The 27643-nt window shown below is 43.1% G+C and overlaps 1 protein-coding gene across 1 annotated transcript in view; it reads right to left on the bottom strand.

Moving 5' to 3' along the window:
- The window catches only part of AATF (apoptosis antagonizing transcription factor), a 108861-nt gene that overhangs the window by 78564 nt on the left and 2654 nt on the right, over positions 1-27643 (bottom strand). The window contains exons 2-4 of the mRNA XM_060757024.2: positions 23783-23965; positions 19675-20103; positions 18128-18265 (exon numbers count right to left, since the gene is read on the bottom strand). Coding sequence (XP_060613007.2) covers positions 18128-18265; positions 19675-20103; positions 23783-23965 — 750 coding nt within the window. The remainder of the gene's footprint in view (positions 1-18127; positions 18266-19674; positions 20104-23782; positions 23966-27643) is intronic.

The raw sequence follows: 27643 nt of genomic DNA, 5'->3' as shown, positions 1-27643 counted from the left end.
TTGGCCTGGTAACCTTTCCTATTGCCGCTTTATTGCCCTGTCCCGAAAGCTTGGTCCCACAGCCAAGTTTTTACCATCCTTCTAAAGAACAGGAGAGAGGGGGCCAACCTGATCTCACCAGGAAGGGAGTTCCATAGCCGAGGAGCAAACATCGAGAAGGCCCTGCCTCTCGTCCCCACCAATCGTGCCTGTGACAATGGCGGGACAGAAAGCAGGCCCTCCCCGGAGGATCTTAATCTCTGCGATGGTTCATAGGGGGAGATGCGTTTGGACAGGTATGTAATCCATAGCACAGTGGTTCTAAACCTTCCTCATGCTGTGACCCCTTAATACAATTCCGCATGTTGTGGTGACCCCCAACCATAATATTATTTTTGTTGCTCCTTCATAACTGTCATTTTGCTACTGTTATGACTCGTAATGTAAATATCTGATATGCAGGTTGTATTTTCATTCACTGGACTGACATGCCCAAATTTGAATACTGGTGGGGTTGGGGGGACGGGGCTGATTTTGCCATTTGGGAGTTGTAGTTGCTGGGATTTATAGTTCACCTGCAATCAAAGAGCATTCTGAACTCCACCAACGATGGAATTGGTCCAAACTTGGCACACAGAACTCCCATGACCAACAGAAAATACTGGAGGGGTTTGGTGGGCATTGACCTTGAGTTTTGGAGTTGTAGTTTGCCTACATCCAGAGACCGTTGTGGACTCAAACAATGATGGATCTGGACTCAACTTGGCACAAATATTCAATATGACAAAATGTGAACACTGGTGGAGTCTGGGGAAAATAGTCCTTGACATTTTGGGAGTTGTAGTTGCTGGGATTTATAGTTCACCTGCAATCAAAGAGCATTCTGAACTCCACCAATGATGGAATTGGTCCAAACTTGGCACACAGAACTCCCATGACCAACAGAAAATACTGGAGGGGTTTGATGGGCATTGACCTTGAGTTTTGGAGTTGTAGTTTGCCTACATCCAGAGACCGTTGTGGACTCAAACAATGATGGATCTGGACAAAACTTGGCACAAATATTCAATATGACAAAATGTGAACACTGGTGGAGTCTGGGGAAAATAGTCCTTGACATTTTGGGAGTTGTAGTTGCTGGGATTTATAGTTCACCTACAATCAAAGAGCATTCTGAACCCCACCAATGGTAGAATTGGGCCAAACTTCCCACACAGAACCCCCATGACCATCAGAAAATACTGTGTTTGACACCCCACTCGCAACCCACAAGTTGAGAAATGCTGCAGTAGAACTTTGAAAGCTTAATGTTTTTGATGCTAGAATTGGGCCAAACTTCCCACACAGAACCCCCATGACCAACAGAAAATACTGTTAGCGACCCCTCTGACACTCCCTTATGACCCCTCCAGGGGTCCCGACCCCCAGGTTGAGAACCACTGCCATAGCGCTTCTGAAATTTATCAAACCAGCCCTAAATGGCAGTGAATTTGCCTAATTTGGTGGTAGAACCAGTCGATGTCAATGGGCGAGTAATGCAAAAACCCGCAAAACAGCGAAAATACCACGATAAATATTTTACATTAGTATTTATTGAAAAACCGCAAAACAGCGAGTTTGTGAAAAGTGAACCGCGAAGTAGTGATGGACCACTGTATTTCTTTCTCCCTTTCTTTCCGACAATTTATTAACGCAAACCTTGGAAAAGCATTCACTCTGCATTCTCCAACAGAGACATTTGGGATTAAGAGGGACAATTTCTCTACCTTCTCAAAGACAGCTCTGGGACCAGAGTCAAATGGTAGGTCAAACGCAACGCTCAATAGTTTGGCCCAAGAGCAAGACTTCTCATTCAGACCCACAAGCCAAACCCGGCAACCTCACCCCACAAACAGCCCCCCTGTCTCTTGGCCCCCTCCCGCGGGTACCAGTCATCCCCAGCAATTAATCCCCCAAGAAACATGTTTGATTAAATCTTTTCAAGCAAATCCTTTGCTTTGCTTTTGTTAGTTCACTTCTTGTCAACATCTATTAAAATATGCCTTTAATTCTCCCGCAATCTTAAAAAACACCGATTCCACTGTCTTCAACTTTAATCAACTGTATGGCCGGCATTTTTCATTTCATAATAATGCGCTGCTTGGAATTCAAGAGGCAGGCTCAACATCAATCATTCTGCGAGAATTTTTCCACTGCAATAAATATGCAAATGAGCAAAAGGCAGTCAGTCGTATTTCAGGCCCGACTTGCTAGTGTTTTAAAAAAAGACACAAATTTATTAATTGCCGTTGGCCAGCGGAATCCTATTACTTTGGGCATTGATTACAAAGCTGTGTGAGTGATTATCGGGCAACTCGCGGGCTATCCAGGCATGAGGAAAAATTATTAAAGCAAGGGAGAGATTATCAACTCGGAATAACAATAAGCTTTAACATTTTAAGGCCTCTAACTTCAGCAACAAAGAATTAGGCCTCTGCTCCAGCATGTTGCCACCCCCTCAAGGTGGGCAGTGGCTTCTCGGCAGAACCGATCCCATCACTCCAGCACCCATCATCCCCTAGCATGGCCCTAGGGCTGGAACCTCAATGGAAAAATCCAAACCACTCTTCCTTTCCTTGCTGCTCTCAAATGCTAACACTGTGTTTACAGCTTACAGACCAAGGAAAATGAACCACTCTAACTACTACCATGTCAGGCTACACAGAGAAGCCATTGAAATCCACAACAGTAAATAAAGAACAACACTCAGAAACAGGGGAACTCCAAACAAGAAACAATCAGGGACAGCTAATCACCTCCCAACAAAGGATTCCCCCAGGCAGTAAGAAGCCACACCTTGAAACTACTAGGCCATTTAATGCTAAACTGAAACAGGGACAGCTAATCAGGGACAGCTAATCACCTCCCAACAAAGGATTCCCCCGGAAGTAAGAAGCCACACCTTGAAACTACTAGGCCATTTAATGCTAAACTGAAACAGGGACAGCTAATCAGGGACAGCTAATCACCTCCCAACAAAGGATTCCCCCGGAAGTAAGAAGCCACACCTTGAAACTACTAGGCCATTTAATGCTAAACTGAAACAGGGACAGCTAATCAGGGACAGCTAATCACCTCCCAACAAAGGATTCCCCCGGAAGTAAGAAGCCACACCTTGAAACTACTAGGCCATTTAATGCTAAACTGAAGCAGGGACAGCTAATCAGGGTTTAGCTAATCACCTCCCAACAAAGGATTCCCCCGGAAGTAAGAAGCCACACCTTGAAACTACTAGGCCATTTAATGCTAAACTGAAACAGGGACAGCTAATCAGGGACAGCTAATCACCTCCCAACACAGGATTCCCTCGGAAGTAAGAAGCCACACCTTGAAACTACTAGGCCATTTAATGCTAAACTGAAACAGGGACAGGTAATCAGGGACAGCTAATCACCTCCCAACAAAGGATTCCCCCGGAAGTAAGAAGCCACACCTTGAAACTACTAGGCCATTTAATGCTAAACTGAAGCAGGGACAGCTAATCAGGGACAGCTAATCACCTCCCAACAAAGGATTCCCCCGGAAGTAAGAAGCCACACCTTGAAACTACTAGGCCATTTAATGCTAAACTGAAACAGGGACAGCTAATCAGGGACAGCTAATCACCTCCCAACAAAGGATTCCCCCGGAAGTAAGAAGCCACACCTTGAAACTACTAGGCCATTTAATGCTAAACTGAAACATTCACAACTACCGCCTTGAGTTGCCGACTGGCTGAGAAAAGCGGTATACAAATACAGTAAATAAATAAATCTATATAAATAAAAATGTAATGTTCGTTTGTGGGATTAACAGAATTCAAAAACCAGTGGGCCAATTGACACCAAAATTGGACAGCATACACCTAACAACCCAATGTATGTCCTACACTCAAAAAATGATTTTGTCATTTCGGAGTTGGAGTTGCTGGGATTTATAGTTCACCTACAATCAAAGAGCATTCTGAACACCAATGATGGAATTGAACCAATCTTGGGGCACAGAACTCCCATGACCAACAGAAAATACTACAAGGGTTTGGTGGGCATTGACCTTGAGTTTGGGAGTTGTAGTTCACCTACATACAGAGAGCACTTTGGACTTAAACAATGATAGATGTGGACCAAACTATGCACGAATATACCATATGCCCAAATATGAACACAGATGGAGTTTGGGGGAAATAGACCCTGACATTTGGGAGTTGTAGTTTCTGGGATTTATAGTTCACCTACAGTCAAAGAGCTTTCTGAACCCCACCAACGATAGAATTGGGGCAAACTTGCCACGCAGAGCCCCCATGACCAACAGAAAATACTTAAGGTCACCCAGTCCAACTCCCTCCACCAGGCATGAAAACGTAATCAAAGCCCTCCTGACAAAGAGCCATCCAGCCATATAGATAGATAAATATGAGTCACACACACACACACACACACAGATATAGTATCTTAGATTTGAAAGGGACGCCTAAAGAAGGACAATTATATGTCGCATGTTCCAAAGTAGGCAAACCAGACAATCTCCACATCAACACTGACATAGAAACAACAAAGAATACTGTTTACCCACAAGAATAAAGGAATTACATATATTAGAAACCATTGCTTTATTTTCCAGATCACCAGACTGGGCCACAGCAACATGTGGCAGGGGACGGCTAGTAAATAAATAAATACCTCCAATAGACAAGAGTTGTTTTCTCCCACCCTGGACATTCCACAGATATATACTGTGTTCCCTCGGTACTTCGCAGTTCGCTTTTCGCAGACTCGCTGTTTCGCCTTTTTTCAATAAATATTAATGTAAAATATTTCTTTTTTTAATTATAATTTTTATTAAGGGTGTTTTGAATAAGGTATACATCGAGAGAATGTCAATCATCGACATATCTTAAAGTTAAAATAAGAGAGCCCAGAGGGGTGGGTTTGGTAGGGTTTGGGGGGATATACTATAGAAATAGAAGGAGAAACCGTGGAGGCCGTGACAGACTTTGTATTTCTAGGTGCAAAGATGACTGCAGATGCAGACTGTAGCCAGGAAATCAGAAGACGCTTACTTCTTGGGAGGAGAGCAATGTCCAGTCTCGATAAAATAGTAAAGAGTAGAGACATCAGACTGGCAACAAAGATCCGCCTAGTCAAAGCCATGGTCTTCCCTGTAGTCACCTACGGATGTGAGAGCTGGACCTTAGGGAAGGCTGAGCGAAGGAAGATCGATGCTTTTGAGCTGTGGTGCTGGAGGAAAGTGCTGAGAGTGCCTTGGGCTGCGAGAAGATCCAACCAGTCCATCCTCCAGGAAATAAAGCCCGACTGTTCACTGGAGGGAAAGATACTAGAGACAAAGTTGAAGTACTTTGGCCACATCATGAGGAGACAGGAGAGCCTAGAGAAGACAATTATGCTTGGGAAAGTGGAAGGCAAAAGGAAGAGGGGCCGACCAAGGGCAAGATGGATGGATGGCATCCTTGAAGTGACTGGACTGACCTTGAGGGAGCTGGGGGTGGTAACGGCTGACAGGGAGCTCTGGCGTGGGCTGGTCCATGAGGTCACGAAGAGTTGGAGACGACTGAACGAATGAACAACAACAACTATAGGAAAAAAAGAGGTGAAGGGGTGGGGGAGGAATATACAGGGATTGGAGGATATGGAGGGGAGAGTTAGTACTCTTATTTACTGATTTTACCCCAAGAGGTGTTATTAGTGTTAGTATTATCTTCTTGTCTTGTCTCTCACATGTCTATATCTGATTGATATTGAAGTATTTTTTGACCGGGGACCAGTCTGTCTTATTTTCACCAGTTGTTTGTATGTTTTTCAAATATTCTGTTAATACGTCCATATTCATTATGTCTAGAAGTTTAAGCATCCATTCTTCCACCGTTGGTATCTCTTTATTCTTCCATTTCCTGGCTACCACTATCCTCGCCGCTGTTGCCATGTGGAAGAAGAGCTTGTCCTTATTCTTTTCAATTTCAAAGTCTAGAATACCCATGTTAAATATTTCTTGTGGTATTTTCGCTGTTTCGCGGGGTTTTGCCCCAAAATGGAGAATAGCCTACAGGAATGTAGGACACAGGCCCGCCTTTTCCGACATCATCTGCGTGGCCAATGACAACTGAAAAGCCGGGAAGGCCGATCGTCGCCTCCTTTTGCGCCTCAGCCAATAGGAACACCCTGAGCGGCTGTTTGAGACACTACTTGCCGACGTGACATTGTAAATATACATAGTGTCCCTACTTTGCGGATTTTCACTTTTCGCAGGTGGTCCTGGAACATAACACTCTCGATAAGTGAGGGAATGTGACATCCACTTACCTAGTTTCCAACAAACCCCTCAACCTCTAAGGATGCCTGCCATAGATGTGGGTGGAACGTCAGGAGAGAATGCTTCTGGAACATGGCCAGACAGCCCGGAAAACGGACAACAACACAGTGATTCCTGCCACGAAAGTCTTCAACAACACAGAGAATATACTTCCGTTTAACACAAATTGACTATACAGTACTTGCTAGAAGACTATTTAAGGTTTTGTCCGTGTGTCTTGCTGTTCGAATGCCTTGCTTGCTTTTTGCTCCTGCCCCACATTGGCTCCATCTTTCCAGAGCCACTGATTCTCATGCCCACCCTTTTACAAGAATAAATCATGTATAGATTGTTTAAATAACTATGATTCCCAGCTGTTTCCCCAACAGCACGGAGCCCAGGCTTGCAACTCTGGCAGTGATTCAAGCAGGACCCACTGAAGATTAGCTCTAAATAAAACTAAAAAGCTTGGAAGTGTAAATGAAAGAAGGCGGGAGAGTCAGCAATTAAAGCAGTGTAAGGTCTTGCAAGCTATCTGGCTCTTTCGTTTTAAAACAAACATTAACCAAAATCCTCAACCAAACTGAAAAAAGAAAAGAGATTTACAGTAAATATTTATTTCACATGAGTGAACCTATTGCAAGAAAGATCCTTGGTGTAAACATTTAGATCAGCGTTTCACAACCTGGGGGTCGGGACCCCCCGGGGGGGGGGGTTGCAACGGGGTGCCAGAGGGGTTGCCAAAGACCATCAGAAAACATCATATTTTCTGTTGGTCATGGGGGTTCTGTGTGGGAAGTTTGGTTCAGTTCTATCGTTGGTGGGGTTCAGAATGCTCTCTGATTGGAGGTGAACTATAAATCTCAGTAACTAAAACTCCCAAATGTCAAGCTCTATTTTTCCCAAACTCCAGCAGTGTTCACATTTGGGCATATTGAGGATTTGTGCCAAGTGGGGGATTGATTTTGTCATTTGGGAGTTTTAGTTGCTGGGATTTATAGTTCACCTACAATCAAAAAGTCCAGATCCATCATTGTTTTGAGTCCAAAGTGCTCCCTAGATGTAGGTGAACTACAACTCCAAAACTCAAAGCCAATGCCCACCAAACCCTTCCAGTATTTTCTGTTGGCGATGGGAGTTCTGTGTGCCAAGTTTGGTTCAATTCCATCATTGTTGGGGTTCAGAATGCTTTTGATTGTAGGTGAACTATAAATCCCAGCAACTAAAACTACCAATGACAAAATTGATCCCCCACTAACCGCACCAGTATTCAAATGTGGGCGTATCGGATATTTGAGCCAGATTTAGTCAGTTAATGAAAATATTATAATATTTATTACTTATTTATTTGCAATAATAAATTGTCCCCGCATGAGGAGCTGGAGCTGATAGAGAGAGCTCATCCATGCTTTGCCCGGATTTGAACCCACAACCTGTTGGTCTTCAGTCCTGCCGGCACAGGGGTTTAACCCACTGTGCCGCCCAGGGGCTCCTGGTCAAAAGCAGAAGACATATTAAGGTGAAGGAATACATAGAGCTTATGTATTGCATTTATATACCGCTTTTCTCACCCCTGGGGGGATTCCAACATGGTTCACAACACAATTTATGCCTAGCATGTATAAAAACATGACATATCAAATCAACAACATATGACAATAGATTAAAACCACTAAAACTATAAACAATAATCCCCTTGTGTCTGTATAGGAGGAGGAAGACAAGGAAGACTCAACACAGTCCTATGGAAATTCAAAAATATAAAAAATATATAAATAAATCAAAAGAACACAGGAAAGATCAATGCGAGGCGTGCAATTGACATGAACGCCCAGCAGAGAACCACACATCCCAGTGCTCCCTTTTTACAGAAAGAATAGAGGGATCCTGGGGGAACATGCCGGGGAGTGGAATGTTTAATTAATGGGTCTCTTTAATGTGCAAATCAGGCTCAGATTGCTACTTCTGCCTTGCATTGGATATGGAAATGGGGGGGGGGGGGGGGGAGTCCTAATTCAACATGCAAGATCCTAAATATAAGCACCCTTGCTTTTGCTATAGATGAGAAGAAGGTGCAGAGGCAGAAGAGATGCAAATGTAATAGGTTTTTTTGGGGAAGGGGGGCTTCACAGTCACACCTAAGGGTCTCAAGTCATGCTCCAAACCAGTGTTTCTCAACCTGGGGGGTCGCAAACGGGTTTCAGAGGGTTCGCCAAAGACTCATCAGAAAACAGATATTTCTGATAGTCTCTGACAAACGCCTTTAGCAGAGAAGATGCAACATCTCTTCTTGGTTATTGTTTATATGTGATCGATATTAATTGTATTGTATTTATTGTTTTTGTATATTGCTTTTGTTTATTGATGTACTGTTGGGCTTGGCCTCATGTAAGCCGCTCCGAGTCCCTTGGGGAGATGGTGGCGGGGTATAAATAAAGTATTATTATTATTATTCCATACAGAAAGACACAATACAATCCCTCCCAACAGATGGCCATCCAGGCTCTCTTCCTGTTTCAAAACAAACAGCAAATCCTCCCATCAAAAGCCCTCTTCCACACTGATTGGCTGGCCTCTCAGCCAAGGGGAGGGTTGTTTCTGAGACTCCAAGTGAGGAGGGGAGAGCAGGTGTGCTCGGCGCATGGCAGCATGGTGCGCATGTGTGGGCAAGAGAGAGTGTGCAAGGCTGAAAGGAGGCTCGCACCAGCGGGTCTGTTCAAGGCATGGGGGTTGTGTGTGGGAAGTTTGGTCCAATTCTATTGTTGCTCTCTGACTGTAGGTGAACTATAAATCCCAGTAACTATGACTCCCAAATGGCAAGGTCTGTTCTCCCCAAACTCCACCAGTGTTCACATTTGAGCATATTGAGTGCTTGTGCCAAGTTTGGTCCAGATCCATCATTGTTTGAGTCCACAGTGCTCTCTGGATGTAGGTGAACTACAACTTCAAAACTCAAGGTCAATGACCACCAAACCCTTCCAGTATTTTCTGTTGGTCTTGGGCGTTCTGTGTGCTAAGTTTGGTTCAATTCCATCATTGGTGCAGTTCAGAATGCTTTTTGATTGTAGGTGAACTATAAATCCCAGCAACTACAACTCCCAAATATCAATGTCTGTTCTCCCCAAACTACACCAGTGTTCACATTTGAGCATATTGAGTATTTGTGCCAAGTTTGGTCCAGATCCATCATTGTTTGAGTCCACAGTGCTCTCTGGATGTAGGTGAACTACAACTCTCAAACTCAAAGTCAATGCCCACCAAACCCTTCCAGTATTTTCTCTTGGTCATGGTAGTTCTGTGAGCCAAGTTTGGTTCAACTCCATCATTGGTGCAGTTCAGAATACTCTTGATTGTAGGTTAACTGTTCTTTGTTGTGTCAGGAGCAACTTAAGAAACTGCAAGTTGCTTCTGGTGTTAGAGAATTGGCCATCTGCAAGGACATTGTCCAGGGGGTGTTACCTGGATATTTTGATGTTTTACCATCCTTGGGGGGGGGGGGGGGCTTCTTTCCTGTCCCCGCATGGGGAGCTGGAGCTGACAAAGGGAGCTCATCCGTGCTCTCCCAGCATTCAAACCTCCGACCTGTCAGTCTTCAGTCATGCCAGCACAAGGGTTTAACCATTGCGCTACTGGGGGCTCCTAAGTTAGGTCAGAATCTTTGTGAGTCCATTTACTTGCTATACAGCCAGACACACAGCCGTGCCTCTTCCTGGGATCACCTTATATGAAGCATTTGTGTTTGCAGTGTGGTTTTCAATGGCAGGTTAATTATAAATCCCAGCAACGACAACTCCCAAATGACAAAATCAATCCTACCCATCAACCCCACTAGTATTCAAATGTGGGCGTATGGGGTATTTGTGCCAAATTTGGTCCAGTGAATGACAATACATCTTGCATATCAGATATTTACATTATGATTCATAACAGTAGCAAAATGACAGTTATGAAGTAGCAACAAAAACAATGTTACGTTTGGGGGTCACCACAACATGAGGGACTGTATTAATGGGTCACGGCACTAGGAAGGTTGAGAAACACTCCTCTAAACGTAAGCAAGCTGGAAAAGCAAGCACAAAACTGGGTGCATGCCACAGGGTAGGTGGTTTGATAGTAAACGCAGAATCCAGTGAGAATCCAGGGAGGACCGGGCTGTGGCACAGATAGTTAGTAGCCAGCTGTATTAAATCACTACTGACTGAGAGGTCATGCGTTCGAAGCCAACCCGGGTCGGAGTGAGCTCCCAACCATTAATAGTCTAGCTTGCTGTTGACCTATGCAGCCGGAAAGACAGTTATTTATTTCAAAGTTTTCTATACCGAGCTTCTCACCTCTTAGAGGGACTCAACCATAAAAATATACAATCAGTAAAATATCATAGTTCATAATTACAATAACACATTTAAAATAACAACTATATTTAAAACTACGGTGGTCAGTCGTCATATTAAAAACAAGTATACCTCATCTTCCATCCACAATCCTAGGGTGCTGTCTCATTCATCGAAAACCTGTCTCCACAAGCACGTCTTCACCCATTTCCTGAATGTCAGGACAGACGGGACGGTTCTGACCTCCGGTGGGAGAGAGTTCCAGAGTCGCGGGGCCACCACCGAGAAGGCCCTGTCCCTCGTCCCCACCAGGCGCGCTTGTGAGGCCAGTGGGACCGAGAGCAGGGCCTCTCCAGACGATCTTAGTAATCTTGATGGTACGTAGGGGAGAATACGTTCAGAGAGGTAAACAGGGCAGGAGTTGCATCTATCAAGTCGGAAATTTAGGTACCGCTTTACGCAGGGAGGCTAATTTAACTAATTGACGACACCATAAAACCTTCCAGCAGCGTGTGTAAGAATGAGGAAGTACTCCATCAAGGACTCTGTGTCACCCTGGAAAAGCTGGGTGACACCAAGTCCTTGATGGAGTACTTCCTCATTCTTACACACGCTGCTGGAAGGTTTTATGGTGGAAACAAGCATATACCCTCATGAAGCCAGAAACGCTGGAATGTGAAATTGCCTCTGTGTCTGTCTATATGTCTTGTATGTTTATGGCATTGAATGTTTGCCATGTATATATGCACTGTAATCCACAGGGTGAGAAGGGCGGAATATAAATACTGTAAATAAATAAATTTCAAGACAGGGAAATCCCTACTTGGCAGATACACGGACATAGTGGAAAAAGTAGACACTGAGCATCCCTTATTGCCTAGATTGTGTGTTTGAAAATGGCCAGAAAGCCCAGAGAACAGAGACTCCCAATCCCCCATAAACACCTCCGCCCCTTTTTAAAAAACCATCCTATATAAAATTATAGCCATAAACTTTTTTCCCCTGCAGTGCAGCCTAATTAATTCCTGTTCTATACACAAAGGGAAATGCTGGGTGACAAATGGGTGCAAAGCTTGAAAGCTGCCACGTCGGCAAAACATTTTCTACTTCAATTTATAAGCAATTTTGCAGTAAATCATCTGCCAGGATCCGAGATCCACAGGCAGCCAAACGCAGCTAGACCTCGCGGTGGAATGTATGGCAAGGGACAAAAGGCACACAACGGAAGAGGGCGGCTTTCTCAGAACCTTTATGCGCCCGTTTACATTCTATACAGCCAGACACACAGCTGTGCCCCTTCCTGGGACCACCTTATATGAAGCATTTGTGTGTTCCATGGCAGCAACAGCAGCAATGGAATAACAACAACAACAACAACAACAACAACAACAACAATCAGATATTATGCTGACAGGCATAATAGCTGATCAAATCGAGGATTACTAGGAGGAAAACAACATCTTGCCAGAAGAAAAAAAAGGAATAAAAGAAGAAAAATCAGCTTCTAATTGACAAAATGAGACTGGAGAATTGCAAAAGCCGCAAAACAAACCTCTATACAACTTGGACTGACTACAAAAAAGCATTTGACTCACTGCCACAGTGTTGGATTATCAAATGTCTAGATGTCATCGGGGTTTGTGAAAATATTAGAAAGTTCACCGAAAATGTATTTAAAACTTTTATATCCCGATCTTCTCAACCTCTGTAGAGGGACTCAGACCGGCTACGAAAATGCAATGAAACGAAGGAAAACTGAGTTGTTTGTGGGCAACGAAAGCTATGGAGCTGTTAACATCAAGAGAGGAATTTTCCAGGGTGATTCACTATCACCACTGTTGTTCAGTGTCTACAGAGACACTCGCTGGAACACCTCAGCAAGCGAGAGTCCAAAAGTGGCAGGCTCAAACCCAGAACCTCAATCAATGGCTGATACCAAATGAGAGACACCCCCTCCCCCCCCCCCTCAGCACACAGAAAACTGGGCGACTTGGAAGGCTCTGAACAGACTGCGCTCTTGTACCACGAGATGCAGAGCCAACCTTAAGAAATGGTGCTACAAAGTGGAATCCACACTATGCGAGTGTGGAGATGAGCAAACTACAGACCATCTGCTGCAATGCAATCTGAGCCCTGCTACATGCACAATGGAGGACCTTCTTATAGTAACACCAGAGGCACTCCAAGTGGCCAGCTACTGGTCAAAGGACATTTAATCAACTACCAAGCTTGCAAACTTTGTGTTTTGTTTGTTTGTTTAAAAAATGCAATACAACTGTTTGGTTTGCTCCTGACACGATAAATAAATAACCACTGTTGTTCATCATTGCAATGATCCCACTGTCAGTAATTCTACAGAAAACAATCCTGGGCTACCAAACAGCAAGAAATTCACCCAAAATTTCCCACTTGCTGTACATGGATGATCTAAAGCTTTATGGAAAATCAGGAACTGAAATCCAGTCACTAACCAACAGAGTCAGAATCTTCAGCACTGACATCAGTATGGAGTTTGGCCTAGGCAAATATGCCACAATAGCATTAAAGAAAGGGAAAATTACACAGAGCAATGGCATAGAGATGCCAAACGGACAAACCATAAAGTGCAATCAGCCTGAAGCCTATAAATATCTGGGCATACTACAGTTGGAGAATATCAAGCATGGGCATGTGAAAATGTGGTCAGCAAAGAATATATCCAAAAGTCAGAAAGGTTTTGAAGAGAAAATTAAATGGCGGAAATACGATCAAGGCTATCTACCTCAGGGCCATCCCCGTCATTAGATACACTGCTGGGATTGTGAAGTGGACACAAGCAGAGCTGGATGATCTGGACAGAAAAACAAGGAAACTGATGACAATTCACTCCTCATGACACCTGCATAGTGATGTCAACAGACTTTACCTGCCCAGAAAATCAGGAGGCAGAGAGAGGGGTTCTGCAAGTGAAACAAATGGCAGAAGAAGAGAAACATGCCCTGGCAGATTATGTGAAAGGCAGTCAAGAACCAACATTGAGGGAAGTTCATAGCAGTAAACTGCTCAAAGTGAAAAAGACAAAGAGTGAATACTGTAAAAACACAATACAGAGCAGAAGAGAAAACTGGCGAAAGAAGGCTCTCCATGGACAGTTCCTGGCAGAAATTGAGAGCCAAATTGACAAAGAAAAAAACATGGCCGCGGCTCACAAATGGAACTCTGAAAAAGGAGAAAAAGGAGGGCCTGATTCTGGCCGCCCAAGAACAAGCCATTAGAACCAAGCCCATCAAAGCCAGAATTGAAAAGTCGTTGACAGATCCCAAATGTAGACTCTGCAAGGAAGCAGATGAAACAATAGATCCCATCCTCAGCTGCTGCCATCCTCAGAAGATCGCGCAGACAGACTAACACCGTTGCTCAGATTTTGTCATCTGGGAGTTGCACTTGCTGGGATTTATAGTTCACCTACAATCTGAACTCCACCAATGATGAAATTGAACCAAACTTGGCACACAGAAAGCCAAAATTTGAATACTGGTGGGATTGGCAGGTGATGGGAGGAATTTATTTTATTATTTGGGAGTTGTAGTTGCCTGGATTTTTAGTTAACCTACACAAAAAATGATGGATCTGGACCAAACTTGGCACAAATACCCAATATGCTCAAATGTGAATACTTTTGGAGTTTTGGGGAAATAGATCTTGACATTTGGGAGTTGTAGTTGCTGGGATTTATAGGTCTCCTACCATCAAAGAGCATTCAGAACTCCACAAACTATGAAATTGAAACTAACTTGGCCCACAGAACTCCCCATGACAAACAGAAAATGGAAGGGTTTGGTGGGAATTGTTCTTGAATTTTTGAGTTGTAGTTCACCTACATCCAGGGAGCATGGTGGATTCAAACAATAATGGATCTGGACGAAGCTTGGCACAGATACTTAATATCCCCAAATGTGAACACTGATGGAGTTTGGGAAAAACAAACCTTGACATTTGGGAGTTGTGGTTACTGGAATTTATAGTTCACCAATAATCAAAGCGTATTCAGAACTCTATAAACAATAAAATTGAAACAAATTTGACATACAGAACTCCCATGACAAACAAAAAATACTGGAAGGGTTTGGTGGGCATTGATCTTGAATGTTGGAGTTGTAGTTCACCTACATCCAGAGAGCACTGCGGACTCAAACAATAATGGATCTGGACCAAACTTGGCACACATATGCCCAAATGTGAACACTGGTGGAATTTTGGGAAAATAGATCTTGACATTTGGGAGTTGCTGGGATTTATAGTTCACCTACAACCAAAGAGCATTTCTGAACCCCATCAATGACAGCATTGAACCAAACTTCCCACACAGAACAGAAAATACTGAGTTTACTGATTTATTTATTTTTTGTCGTGTCAGGAGCAACTTGAGAAACTGCAAGTCCCTTCTGGTGTGAGAGAATTGCCCAGGGGACGCCCGGATGATTTGATTTATCATCCTTGTGGGAGGCTTCTCTCATGTCCCTGTATGAGGAGCTGGAGCTGATAGAGGGAGTTCATCCGCCTCTCCCCGGATTCGAACCTGCAACCTGTCTGTCTTCAGTCCTGCCGGCACAAGGGTTTAGCCCACTGCACCACCGAAGGCTCCAGTTTACTGATGGTCTTTGGCAACCCCTCTGAGACCGCTTTCGTGACCCCTCCCCTGGGGTCCCAACCCCCAAGTTGAGAAACGTTGCTTTAGGGCAACTGAATGACAATTCTATAAACATTTTAATAAGATTGAACTAAGGATAACTGTTATACTAACAGGTTTTCTGAATCCCAAACAGCAAAGTTAAGCCAGGAAAGAGTTTCTTTTAACTGCCTTTTTAATTAGATGATCTGATGTTATTGAGCTACAAGAAACCCTCAACAGGAGGTAAAGCAAAATCCATGATTTCCCCCCACCTGCATCCCAATCTGCCACAATGGGTTTCTTATTTAAAGCATTAAAATATGTTATCATATATGAAATCATCGCTCTTTTCAGAATTTATGTATTAAAGTCAATGTTCACAACTCTGTTTTGCTTATGGGAAATATCAAAATGTCAACCATTGTTTCTGCTAAAGGTCTTTAATGATATCGCCGCTTCCGGACCTATAATGAAACACGCCGCTCACTACAGTTTGTAATGCATCTCATTAAATACTTTAATGGCACGCGTTTTACTCAAAGGTCAATCTCACTATTGGCGGGACTTTGCCTTTCAAACCAAAAACAAGAAAGAACACTTCGAGGGGGAGAAAGGAAACTGGGCTTAAAGCGACACTTGAATGCGAAGCAGAAAACATGTCTCCAAACTTACGGAGAAAACACACTGTTTGCTAGCCAATTGGGATTGTACTCTGGTAAGCAACCTTTGCTATCTTATTCATAGTCGCCGGCATTGCCCAGGCTTTTAGAAGAAGTCATTTCTTTATTTTACAAAATGCATAAGGTGTGGGTGAACTACAAAATGCATAAGGTGTGGGTGAACTACAACTCACATCTGCTTCAGATAAGCCTTGTCTTAAAGGGCACTAGGAATCTGAGTGAGTGTTTAAAATTAGCTGCTGGAACTCACACACTCACTAACCTACACCTTCACCCCTGCATACAGACAACAACATAAAACACACACTAAAAGGGAGGCAATTAAAAGTTTGTCATGTTAGGCAAGGTTGCTTTAGATCAGCGTTTCTCAACCTTCCTAATGCTCTTCGGATGCATACATCTATATAAATAAAAATGTGATGTTCGTTTGTGGGATTAACATAGCTCAAAAACCAATGGACGAATTGACATCAAATTTGGACACAATACGCATATCAGGCCAATGAGTGACCATCACTCATAAAAACACTGAAAAACACAGCAGAGGAGACTTAAAAAGCCAAAAAACAAAAATTACTTTGCAACGCATGCACAAAACCACATCTATATAAATAAAAGAATTTTTTAAAAATTAAAAGAATATTGTTATATTCTTGTTTTTTCACCACTGGCAGTATTGAGCTGTGAAATCTCCCGCCCCTCTATCTGTCTATCTATCTAGCTAAATAAAAATGTAATGTTTGTTTGTGGGATTAACATAACTCAAAAACCACTCGACAAATTGACACCAAATTTGGGCACAAGACATCTATCAGTCCAACGAGTGACCATCACTCACAAAAACACTGAAAGACACAGTGGAAGGGACTTAAAAAGCCAAAAAAATAAAAAAATACATTACAACGTATGCACAAAACCATATATATATATATATATACACACACACACACATACATATATACACATACACAAATATATACACACAGATATACACACAGAAAACACATATACACAGACTGGGCAACAGGAACGCGTGGCAGGGGATGGCTAGTATATAAATAAAAATGTAATGTTCATTTGTGGTATTAACGTAACTCAAAAACCACTGGGCGAATTGACACCAAATTTGGACAAAATACACCTATCAGTCCAATGAGTGACCATCCCTCATAAAACACTGCAAAACACAGCAAAAGAGACCATATACAACACATGTGCAAAACCACATATATATACGCAAACAGACAAATATACACAAATATATACACACATATATACACAGACTGGGCCACAGCAACGTGTGGCAGGGGACGGCTAGTAGATAAGATAGAATCACAGAGTTAGAAGAGACCTCATGGGCCATCCAGTCCAACCTCATTCTGCATAGCAGTAGGAAAATTGCATTCAAAGCACTCCCGACAGATGGCCATCCAGCCTCTGTTTAAAAGCCTCCAAAGGAGCCTCCACAACACTCCAGGGCAGAGAGTTCCACTGCTGAACAGCACTCACAGTCAGGAAGTTCTTCCTCATGTTCGGATGGAAGATGCATATTTTGAGTCCCATTCTATATGTACATAGGTTGTTACAGACCAGTGCTCCTCAACCTTCCTAATGCCGCGATCCCTTAATACAGTTCCTCATGTTGTGGTGACCCCCAACCATAACATTATATTCGTTGCTACTTCATAACTGTCATTTTGCTACTGTTGTGAATTGTCATGTAAATATATGCAGGGTTATTTTCATTCACTAGACCAAATACCCAATACGCCCAAAGTGGAGAAAAGCCATCCACAGGGTGGTATTAATTAATTTATCGTATCAGAAGCGAACTAAGGCTACAGTTGTAATGTTTTTCGAAAACACAAAGTTTCAAAACTTGGTATGATACTAAATGTCCTTTGGCCAGAAGCTGGCCACTTGAAGTCGCTATAAGGAGGTCCTTCATTGTGCATGTGGCAGGGCTCAAGTTGCATCATAATAGGTGGTCTGTGGTTGGCTTTTCTCCACACTCGCATGTTGTGGACTCCACTTTGTGGCCCCATTTTAGGAATAAAACTTTCAAAACAGAAACAGAAAATTCTTCACATTTTGCTACACAGCCTAATCTAAAGATGGCGGAAGGCTCTTACAATCAAGGAAGTAACAAACAAAACCCTTACTGTTCTTGAGCGCTTCGGCAAACTCCGGCCCTCCTCTGGTCTTAAACTCGGGAAAGGTATCCGGTTGTGGAAGCTGGTTGGCTGTCAAGAGGACTTTCTGCAGTTTTATCCGTCCTTCCAGGAGCTGATCCCAGAGAGCTTTAGGAAAGGAGGGAAATGAAAAAAACATAGCTTTAACAGTTGCCCATGTTTCTGCACCCAGGTCGTTCAGACAAAAATGACAGCCATGATTCTGCATGTTTTTTGGATTGATTTGTTCTAATTTTAGCAATCTGTGTGACTGTGAGAGAGTTCCCAGAAGTAGGAAACAGGACTCTGCCATATGTACATTGTAATCCGCCCTGAATCCCCTGCGGGGTGAGAAGGGCGGAATATAAATACGGTACATAAATAATTGCTCATCTCTGGCATGCAAAGGGCTTCAAAACAAACACTCCTGGATTACAGGATTATGAGAAACGTACAGCGAGAAGGCTCCCACCGCCTCAATCATATTGACTCCTTAAACTTTGAGACAAGCACCGTCATTGCTGAAATCAAGGCTAAACACAATTACCATATATTACTATGTATTACCAATACAACACTAATAATAATACAATATTATCATTATATATTTTATATTACATGTAATATTACTAATAATATTACAATATAATGGCATAGTACAATTAGTAATATATAATACTGATATTGTACTGTGCTAATATATAATATATTGTATCTATATACATCTTGTAAGCTGCTCTAAGTCCCCTTTGGGGTGAGAAGGGTGGTACATAAATGTCATAAATAAATAAATTTTATATATATATACATACACACACACACACACATATACCCGAATATAAGCTGAGGCATCTATTTTTACCACAAAAAACTAGGAAAACATATTGACTTGAGTATAAGCCAAGGATAGAAAATACAGCAGCTAATAGTAAATTTCAAAATAATAATAAATACCAATATCATTACATTAATTGAGGCATCCATAGGTAAAATGTTTTTTTGAATATTTACATAAAACTCTTGTTGTGTTTCAAATAATAATAAATAGAGTAAAATAATAAATGTAATAATAAGTAGAGTAAAATAATGCATGTAATAATAATAGAGTAAAATAATAAATGTAATAACAATAAATAGAGTAAAATAATGCTTGTAATAATAATAATAGAATAAAATAATAAATGTAATAAAATAATAATATAATAAAATGTTAAAGTAATTATTATTGTTATTATTATAAATAAAGTCAAATATAAATGTAATAATAATAATAATAATAATAATAATAATAACAGAGTAAAATAATAAATAACTGACTCGAGTTCAAGCCGAGGGAGGCTTTTTCAGCCTAAAAATGGGCTGAAAAACTCAGCTTATACTCGAGTATATACGGTAAATAATGTGAGATGACTAAAATGGGTAAATTTGTCCATGTTGATTTGGTAGTCTTCACTTCTACGAGAAAACCTGTCACTGACGTTCTAAGCAGCAAGACACCCAAATACCATCTCCCAAGGAAAAACATCCCATCAACTGACCTATCTGATTTTTCACGGCTTTTCCTCTGGCGACTTCTTCAAGCACTTTGTCTTCAGAGAATGTCAACAGTGCCCTGTTGTCTTTGCCTTCATCCTCACCCGCCGTCTCCTCCTTGTTCTCATCAAAACTCTCCTCCGAGTTCCTTCCGTCTTCATCGCTCTCTTCCGTGACGTCATCTTCCTCATCCTCACTCTCCATTTCATCCATCCCTTCTGCAAATTTCTCAAAATCATCAATAGCCTGGAAACTGAATGATGGTTTCTTCTGGTCCTCGGAAGAGCCTTTCTTTTCCTTTGGGCCAGTAATGATCACTTCACCCTCCTCTTCCTCCTCAATTTCTGCAGCATCCTCATCTAAGTCCTCCTCAAGAGATTCACTGCCAAGGTCATCTTCAGCCGTCATTTCTTCCTCGTCTGAAATGTGTTCATCTATTGGGGATAAAGAAGCAACAATTAATACCAGTCCATATTGCATGTTCAGTATATGTTACTGAAAGAAAGATGGAATAACAGTAAAGCTAATAAAAATATAATAATACATTTTCAATTCTCCGTTGTCAACGTTTGCCATAAATATAATTTAGCATTCATTTCTCTATTGCTATAAATGTCCATTTTAAAAATAGTTAGGTAACACAAGTTTTGTTCCGGGATTAGAAATCTCATTTCCTAATTGGTTCTATCATAAAAACATGGAAATAAGTTTATGACACTGCCAAAATGTTGTTTTTGCAGGACATCCCGAAGCACATTTTGCTATAGTTTTTCACTGAATACAGTGATCCCTCACTTATCGCGGGGGTTCCGTTCCAGGAAGTCACGCGGTAAGTGAAAAACCGCGATGTAGGGACCAGGAAGAGGAGGAGGAAAAGGAGGAGAAGAGGAGGGGGGGCAGTCGGTAGAGATGAGGAGGAGGAGGAGGAAGAGGAGGAGGAGAGGAGGGGGAGCCAGTTGCTGGGCCTTACCCTGGGGCTTATCTCCTGGCTGGGGTAAGGCCCAGCGCCTGGCTCCTTTCCTCCTCCTCTTCCTCTTTCCCTTCCTCTTTCTCGGAGGCCTGGGGCTTGTCTCCAGGAGGCTTCCGCCAAAGAGGGAGGAGTGGCGTCATCGTCCTTCATCGTCGGCTTGCTCACCCATGTCTGGCCAAGGCGTTCGGCGAGGAGGTGACACCACTCCTTCCTCTTCAGCGGACGCCTCCCAGAGACAAGCCCCAGGTCTCTGAGGAAAAGGAGGAGGAAGAGGAGGGGATCCAGGCACTGGGCCTTACACCAGCCCGGAGACAAGCCCCAGGGTAAGGCCCAGCGACTGGCTCCCCTCCCCTCCTCTTCCTCCTCCTCCTCGGAGGCCTGGTGCTTGTCTCTGGGAGGCCTCCGCCAAAGAGAGAGAAGTGGCGCTGTTGTCCTTCACCCTGGCCAAGCATCACCCTCCTTCTCCTCCTCACTGAGCACCGCAGCCAGAAGAGGAGGAGGAAGAGGAGAGGAGCCAGTCGCTGGGCCTTACCCTGGAGCTTGTCTCTGGGCTATGGTAAGGCCCAGTGCCTGGGTCCTCTCCTCCTCCTCTTCCTCAGAGGCCTGGGGCTTGTCTCTGGGAGGCCTCCACCGAAGAGGGAGGAGTGATGGCGGTGTCCTTCGCTCCAGCCGACCACCACCCTCCTCCTCTTCCTCACCAAGCGCCGCAGCTGGACATGGGAGAGCAAGCCGACAAAGAAGGACGACAACGCCACTCCTCCCTCTTCGGTGAAGGCTTTCTGCAGCCCTTTTGAAGGCTGCCCGGAGCTCCCGAGGGTGGCCAGCATAGCCGATTAAGAGTGAGCAGAGTCCACCTCCCATTGGCTGGCCACCTCACTGGAACTTCTCCCGTTGCCGAGGGGGCTGCTGGGAAGAAGAAGCCCACCATGGTGGTGGAAGGAAGGCAAGGAGGGAGGGAGGGAAGGAGAGGAGGAGGAGGATGGATGGATGTGGGGGCATCGGGTTTGCCTCGCAAGCCGTGAAGGGAAAGTCTTGAGGGCTACTCAGAGAAAACCGCGAAACAGTGAGTCTGCGGTAAGCGAACTGGTCAGGGAACACTGTACATCATAGAATCCTAACCTATTCGACATATTTTGGGGCAGGCACAAAAATGAAGTTTCTGTAGTCAAAGAACTCCTTTCAAAGTAAGGACCACACAATTAAACAGGAAATAACCAAACCAGGAACAGAAGATTTTTCAACTTTTGTGACATAGTGTAATCAGCAGGAGCCACAATAATAATAATAATAATAATAATAATAATAATAATAATAATATCACTTTATTTGTACCCCGCTACCATCTCCCCAAGGGACTCGGTGCGGCTAACATGAGGCCGAGCCCAAACACAACAATACAAGCAATAATAACAACAATACAAGCAATTAAAAAACATAAACAATAAAATACACAAGATTATCAACACACAATTAAAAACAGTGGGATGTCTTTTCTAAGTACTGTCGAAGGCTTTCATGGCCAGAATCACTGGGTTGTTGTGTGTTTTAAGGGCTGTGTGGCCATGTTCCAGAAGCTTTCTCTATTGATGTTTCGCCTGTATCTATGAGGATTGTTGCTGTGTGTGAGGAGCGACTTGAGAAACTGCAAATCACTTCTGGTGAGAGAGAATTAGCTGTCTGCAAGGAATGTTACCCACAGACGCACAGATGTTTTGATGTTTTACCATCCTTGTGGGAGGCTTCTCTCATGCCCCACCTGGGGAGCTGGAGCTGACAGAGGAAGCTCATCCACACTCTCTAGATTTGAACCTCCGACCTGTCAGTCTTCAGTCCTGCCTGCACAAGGGTTTAACCCAGTGCACCATCTATGAGAATGCCTGCCACAGATGCAGGCAAAACGTCAGGAGAGAATGCTTCTGAAACATGGCCATACAGCCCGGAAAACACACAACAACTCAGTCTTTTTCTAACTTCTTCAGTGCTGTGCCAACATATCTCAATTTCAACAATTTGAGATTGGGAACAATTAGTAACTCCTTCTCAGATTGAAACCTCAAACTTCCAGTCTGCCGCCCCGCTGCAGTGGCGAAATGATTACCAGACCCATTGATTAGCTGACAGCCTTTCCCATTCAATAATGAGATAATGGGTGAGCATTACAAGGTGATCAAGCCCCCTCGCACACATCTCTATACAGGCAGGAAGGAGAGAATTGCACAAGAGAAAGGAAGATACAATTCCTGAGAGATCCATCAGGGCGAAAAACTGGCTGCCAATTTCTCTCTGATGAAGACCTGATAATGAACCTCTGGCAACAGGAAAATATTACATCAAGGTTTCGGGAGATCACGAGCAGCACTGGAACACACACCAAATAATGTTACATTTGACTGTAGAAATGCTGAAGGAATATGCTAATAAAATTGATATGAGTGTTGGCATTAACCTCTATAACAGTGTTTCTCAAGTAAAGAGAGTGAGGAGGGGAGAGGGTATCCCTACTTTGTGGTTTTGCACTTATCGCGGGTAGTCCTGGAACGTAACCCCCGCGATAAGTGAGGGACCACTGTACTGACTTTTCCAAATAACCTGTGCAACGCCGGGTCTTCAAGCTAGTTTCTAATAAATAGCATTGGAAAATATCTAATCCAGGCTTCGCCAGGAACCAAAGCTAATTATTTACTAAAACTATCTGAATATTGTCTTTCATGCAGTAGATCCCAGGCAATGAATAGTGGTAACGTTTATAAAAGGACATAGACAGCAAGCTACAACAATTCTCAAATTAAGAAAATTTGAAAGTTGTCTTCACTTGGCACAGATGTTTGAAAACCAGATAACCAGGTTTTTAAATCTCTATGTGTTTTGTCTATATGTGAATTATATTAATTGTATTGTTTATTTGCTTATTGCTTGGTGTTTTTATTGATGTGTTGTTGGGTTTGGCCTCATGTAAGCCGCTCCGAGTCCCTTGGGGAGATGGTGGCGGGGTACAAATAAAGTATTATTATTATTATTATTATTATTATTATTATTATTATTATTCATTGCAGGACACACACACACAACTGTGAAGCTCTCGAAGCAAAGGTGAGGGAGTTTGGGATGGAAATAAAGGCAACCGAAGGGGCACAGAGCCTTACCTGAGAGAGGGGGTTCTCCCCACAGCTCTTCCTCCAAGGCCTTTCGGGATGTGGCCTTCCCATGGTATCGCTTATCACCATCCAAGAGGTCTGCAGAAATCGCTTTACGGATGTGGCCCACAGGAAAGCCATCCTCTTCAAGGGCAGCTTCGTCAAATTTGTCAACAACTCGGGCTGCGGTCGCTGTGCAGGAGAGAAATGGAAGGAAAAGCCTATTAAACATCAAATTGTGTTATGATTTTACAAATTAAGAACCAAAACATCAAGTTTTACAACAAATTGACAGAAAAAGCAGTTCAATACACAGTAACGTTATGTAGTAATTACTGTATTTACAAATTTAGCACCAAAACAGACAAGGGTTCTTTCTTTCTCCCACCCTAGACATTATTCCGGGTGGGAGGCAGATTGTGTTGGATAATACAGAACGTTGGATGAGCAAAGGTTGGATAAGGCAGACTCTACTGCAATAATAAATAGAGTAGAATAAGAAATGTAATAATAATGGTAATAATAATAACAGAGAAAAAAATAGTGTTCCCTCACTACTTCACAGTTCGCTTTTTGTGGACTTGCTGCTTCACGGGTTTTTGCCTCCCAGTTTATGAATGGTTGCCATTGCCCAGAGTGGACTTCTAATCCCACCTCCTGCCAATGATGGAGTGTAGAAGGGGGTCACCCTCCGCCTTGGGAGAGAGACAGCCAATCAAGAGAGATTGCAAAGCAAAGCAGAGATACAGGTGCAGGTACATGTTTTTCCTTGACATTAAGTCCAGTCATGTCTGACTCTGGGGGTTGATGCTCATCTCCATTTCTAAGTCGAAGAGCTGGCATTGTCCACAGACGCCTCCAAGATCATGACTGCATGGACCGCTGTTACCATACCGCCAGAGTGGTACCTATTGATCTACTCACATTTGCATGCTTTCGAACTGCTAGGTTGGCAGAAGCTGGGGCTGACAGCCCACTCCACTCCCTGGGTTCGAACCTGCAACCTTTCGGTCAACAAGTTCAGCAGTGCAGCAGTTTAACCCACTGCACCGTCCAAGGTAGACAATTGAGAATACAGTGTTCCCTCTCTACTTCACGGTTCGCTTTTCGCAGACTCGCTGTTTCACGGGTTTTTGCCTCCCAGTTAATGAATGGTTGCCATTGCCCAGAGCGGTGTTCTAATCCCGCCTCCTGGCAACAATGGAGTGTGGAAGGGGGTTTCACCCTCACCTTCAGGAGAGAGGCAGCCAGTCAAGAGAGATTGCAAAGCAAAGTAGAGATAACTAGCCAAAAAAAAGTGTGTGGTGCTTTTAAATCTCTCCTCGCTTCTGCCTCACCCTTGGAATGCGATATACCTATATAGCGTCCCTAAGTGGATTTTCACTTTTCACGGGTGGGCTTGGAACATAACATTCGCGATAAGTGAATGTAACACTGACTCGAGTATAAGTCAAAGCAGGCTTTTTCAGTCTTAAAAAAGGACTGAAAAACTAATCTTATACTGGAGTAAATATGGTAAGTACAAAATTTGAAAAATAAAAGCATTGACCTTCAGTTAAAGCAGTGGTTCTCAACCTTCCTAATGCCACAACCCCCAAATACAGTTCCCCGTGTTGTGGTGACCCCCAACCACAACATTATTTTCGTTGCTACCTCATAACTGTCTTTTTGCTACTGTTATGAATCATAATGTAAATACCTGATAGGCAGGATGTATTTTCATTCACTAGACCAAATTAGGCACAAATACCCAATACGCCCAAATTTGAATACTGGTGGGGTTGGGAGGGATTGATTTTGTCATTTGGGAGTTGCAGTTGCTGAGAGTTATAGTTCACCTAGTCAAAGAGCATTCTGAACTCCACCAACGATGGAATTGAACCAAATTGGCACACACAACTCCCATGACCAACAGAAAATACTGGAAGGGTTTGGTGGGTATTGCTCTTGAGTTTGGGAGTTGTAGTTCACCCTGGGGGGGGGTCGTGAAGGGGTCTCAGAGGGGTCTCCAAAGATCATCAGAAAACACAGTATTTTCTGTTGGTCATGGGGGTTCTGAGTGGGGAGTTTGGCCCTATTCTATCATTGGTGTAGTTCAGAATGCTCTTTGATTGTAGGTGAACTATAAATCCCAGCAACTACAACTCCAAACTGTCAAGATCTATTTTCCCCAAATGCCACCAGTGTTCATGCCAAGTTTGGTCCAGATCCATCATTGTTTGAGTCCACGGTGCTCTCTGGATGTAGATGAACTACAACTCCAAACTCAAGGTTAATGCCCACCAAATTTTTCCAGTATTTTCTCTTGGTCATGGGTGTTCCGTGTGCCAAGTTTGGTTCAATTCCATCGTTGGTGGAGTTCAGAATGCTCTTTGATTGTAGGTGAACTATAAATGAAAGCTACAACTCACAAATGACAAAATCACACACCCCACCCCGCCCTACCCCACCAGTATTCAAATTTGGGTATATGGGATATTTGTGTCAAATTTGGTCCAGTGAATGAATACATCCTGCATATTAGATATTTACATTGCAATTCATAACAATGGTGAAATTACAGTTATGAACCAACGAAAATAATGTTATGGTTGGGGGTCACCACAACATAAGGAACTGTATTAAGGGGTCGTGGCATTAGGAAGGTTGAGAAACACTGATCTAGAGTGCTGTGGTCTCAAATAATGATGGATCTGGACCAAACTTAGCACGAATCCTCAATATCCCCAATGTGAACACTGGTGGAGTTCGGGGGAAATGCACCTTGACATTTGGAAGTTGTAGTTGGTGGGATTTATAGTTCACTACAATCAAAGAGCATTCTCAACTCTATGAATGATGAAATTGAACCAAACTTGGCACACAGAACTCCCATGACCAACAGAAAATACTGGAAGGGTTTGGTGGGCATTGACCTTGAGTTTGGGAGTTGTAGTTCACCTACATTCAGAGAGCACCGTGGACTCAAAAAATGATGGATCTAGACCAAACTTGGCACAAATGGTCTTTGGCGACCCCTCTGACACCGCCCTCGCGACCCCCTGGTTGAGAAACACTGAGTTAAAGCATTCCTAATTAAAACAATGATGTAAGTCATCACGTGAAGCCAGTGTTAATTATCATCAGTAACAGTTATCATGCTTTTGCTCCCCAGAATTGGAACTCAATGCAGCTAAATGGAGGATTATCAGTAATAGATGGATTTTAATGTTGACAATACTAGCAATAATACTAGGATGCTGAAATGTTATTTCAGTCAAAGCATAGGGGGGGGGGGGGGGAGAGAAACCAAGACCCTGTGGAAGAGACAGCAAAAGAGCCATTTGAAAGAAATTAAACTCTGAGTAATTATATCAGTAATTTCAGATTCTTTTTACTTTCTTCCACACTAAGAGCTTATCTCAAGATTATTACACCAAACAGGGATCCTTATTCAACCTTATTCTTGTTTTGTTTTCAGCCATCTACACAGCACCCCATACATGAAATTATAGGGTTATAATGGCCCTCCTAATCAAGCAATCCCATTGGCTCCACATCGCTAATGCTTTTCTAATGCATCTTTTGAGAACATTAATGCGCTCCTGAACAAGAGACTATTTGCCAAGGGATGGGGAATGGATATAAAGCACATCCTATATAGGATTAAATGCTCCCGAAGCACTCGAGACAACACTGAACTGCAATTGAGTCCAGGGAATAAATCAGGAGCAAGGCAGGCATTTCTTCAAGTTTATTTGCAAGTTTGGAAGGTTTTACACAGCTTTGAAGAAATAAAGGAAGTGCAGTAGGAAGACAGAAGGGCAGCATTTAAAAATGGAGGCCTGTGTTAAGAAAAGCCCAAGTCAACTTTAAGTGTGAGCCCCCGGT

This window comes from Anolis sagrei, chromosome 11 (assembly GCF_037176765.1).
Source record: "Anolis sagrei isolate rAnoSag1 chromosome 11, rAnoSag1.mat, whole genome shotgun sequence".
Taxonomy (NCBI): Eukaryota; Metazoa; Chordata; class Lepidosauria; order Squamata; family Dactyloidae; genus Anolis; species Anolis sagrei.
The sequence above is the reverse complement of the archived record's forward strand: the minus strand, read 5'-3'. Positions and strand labels throughout refer to the sequence as shown.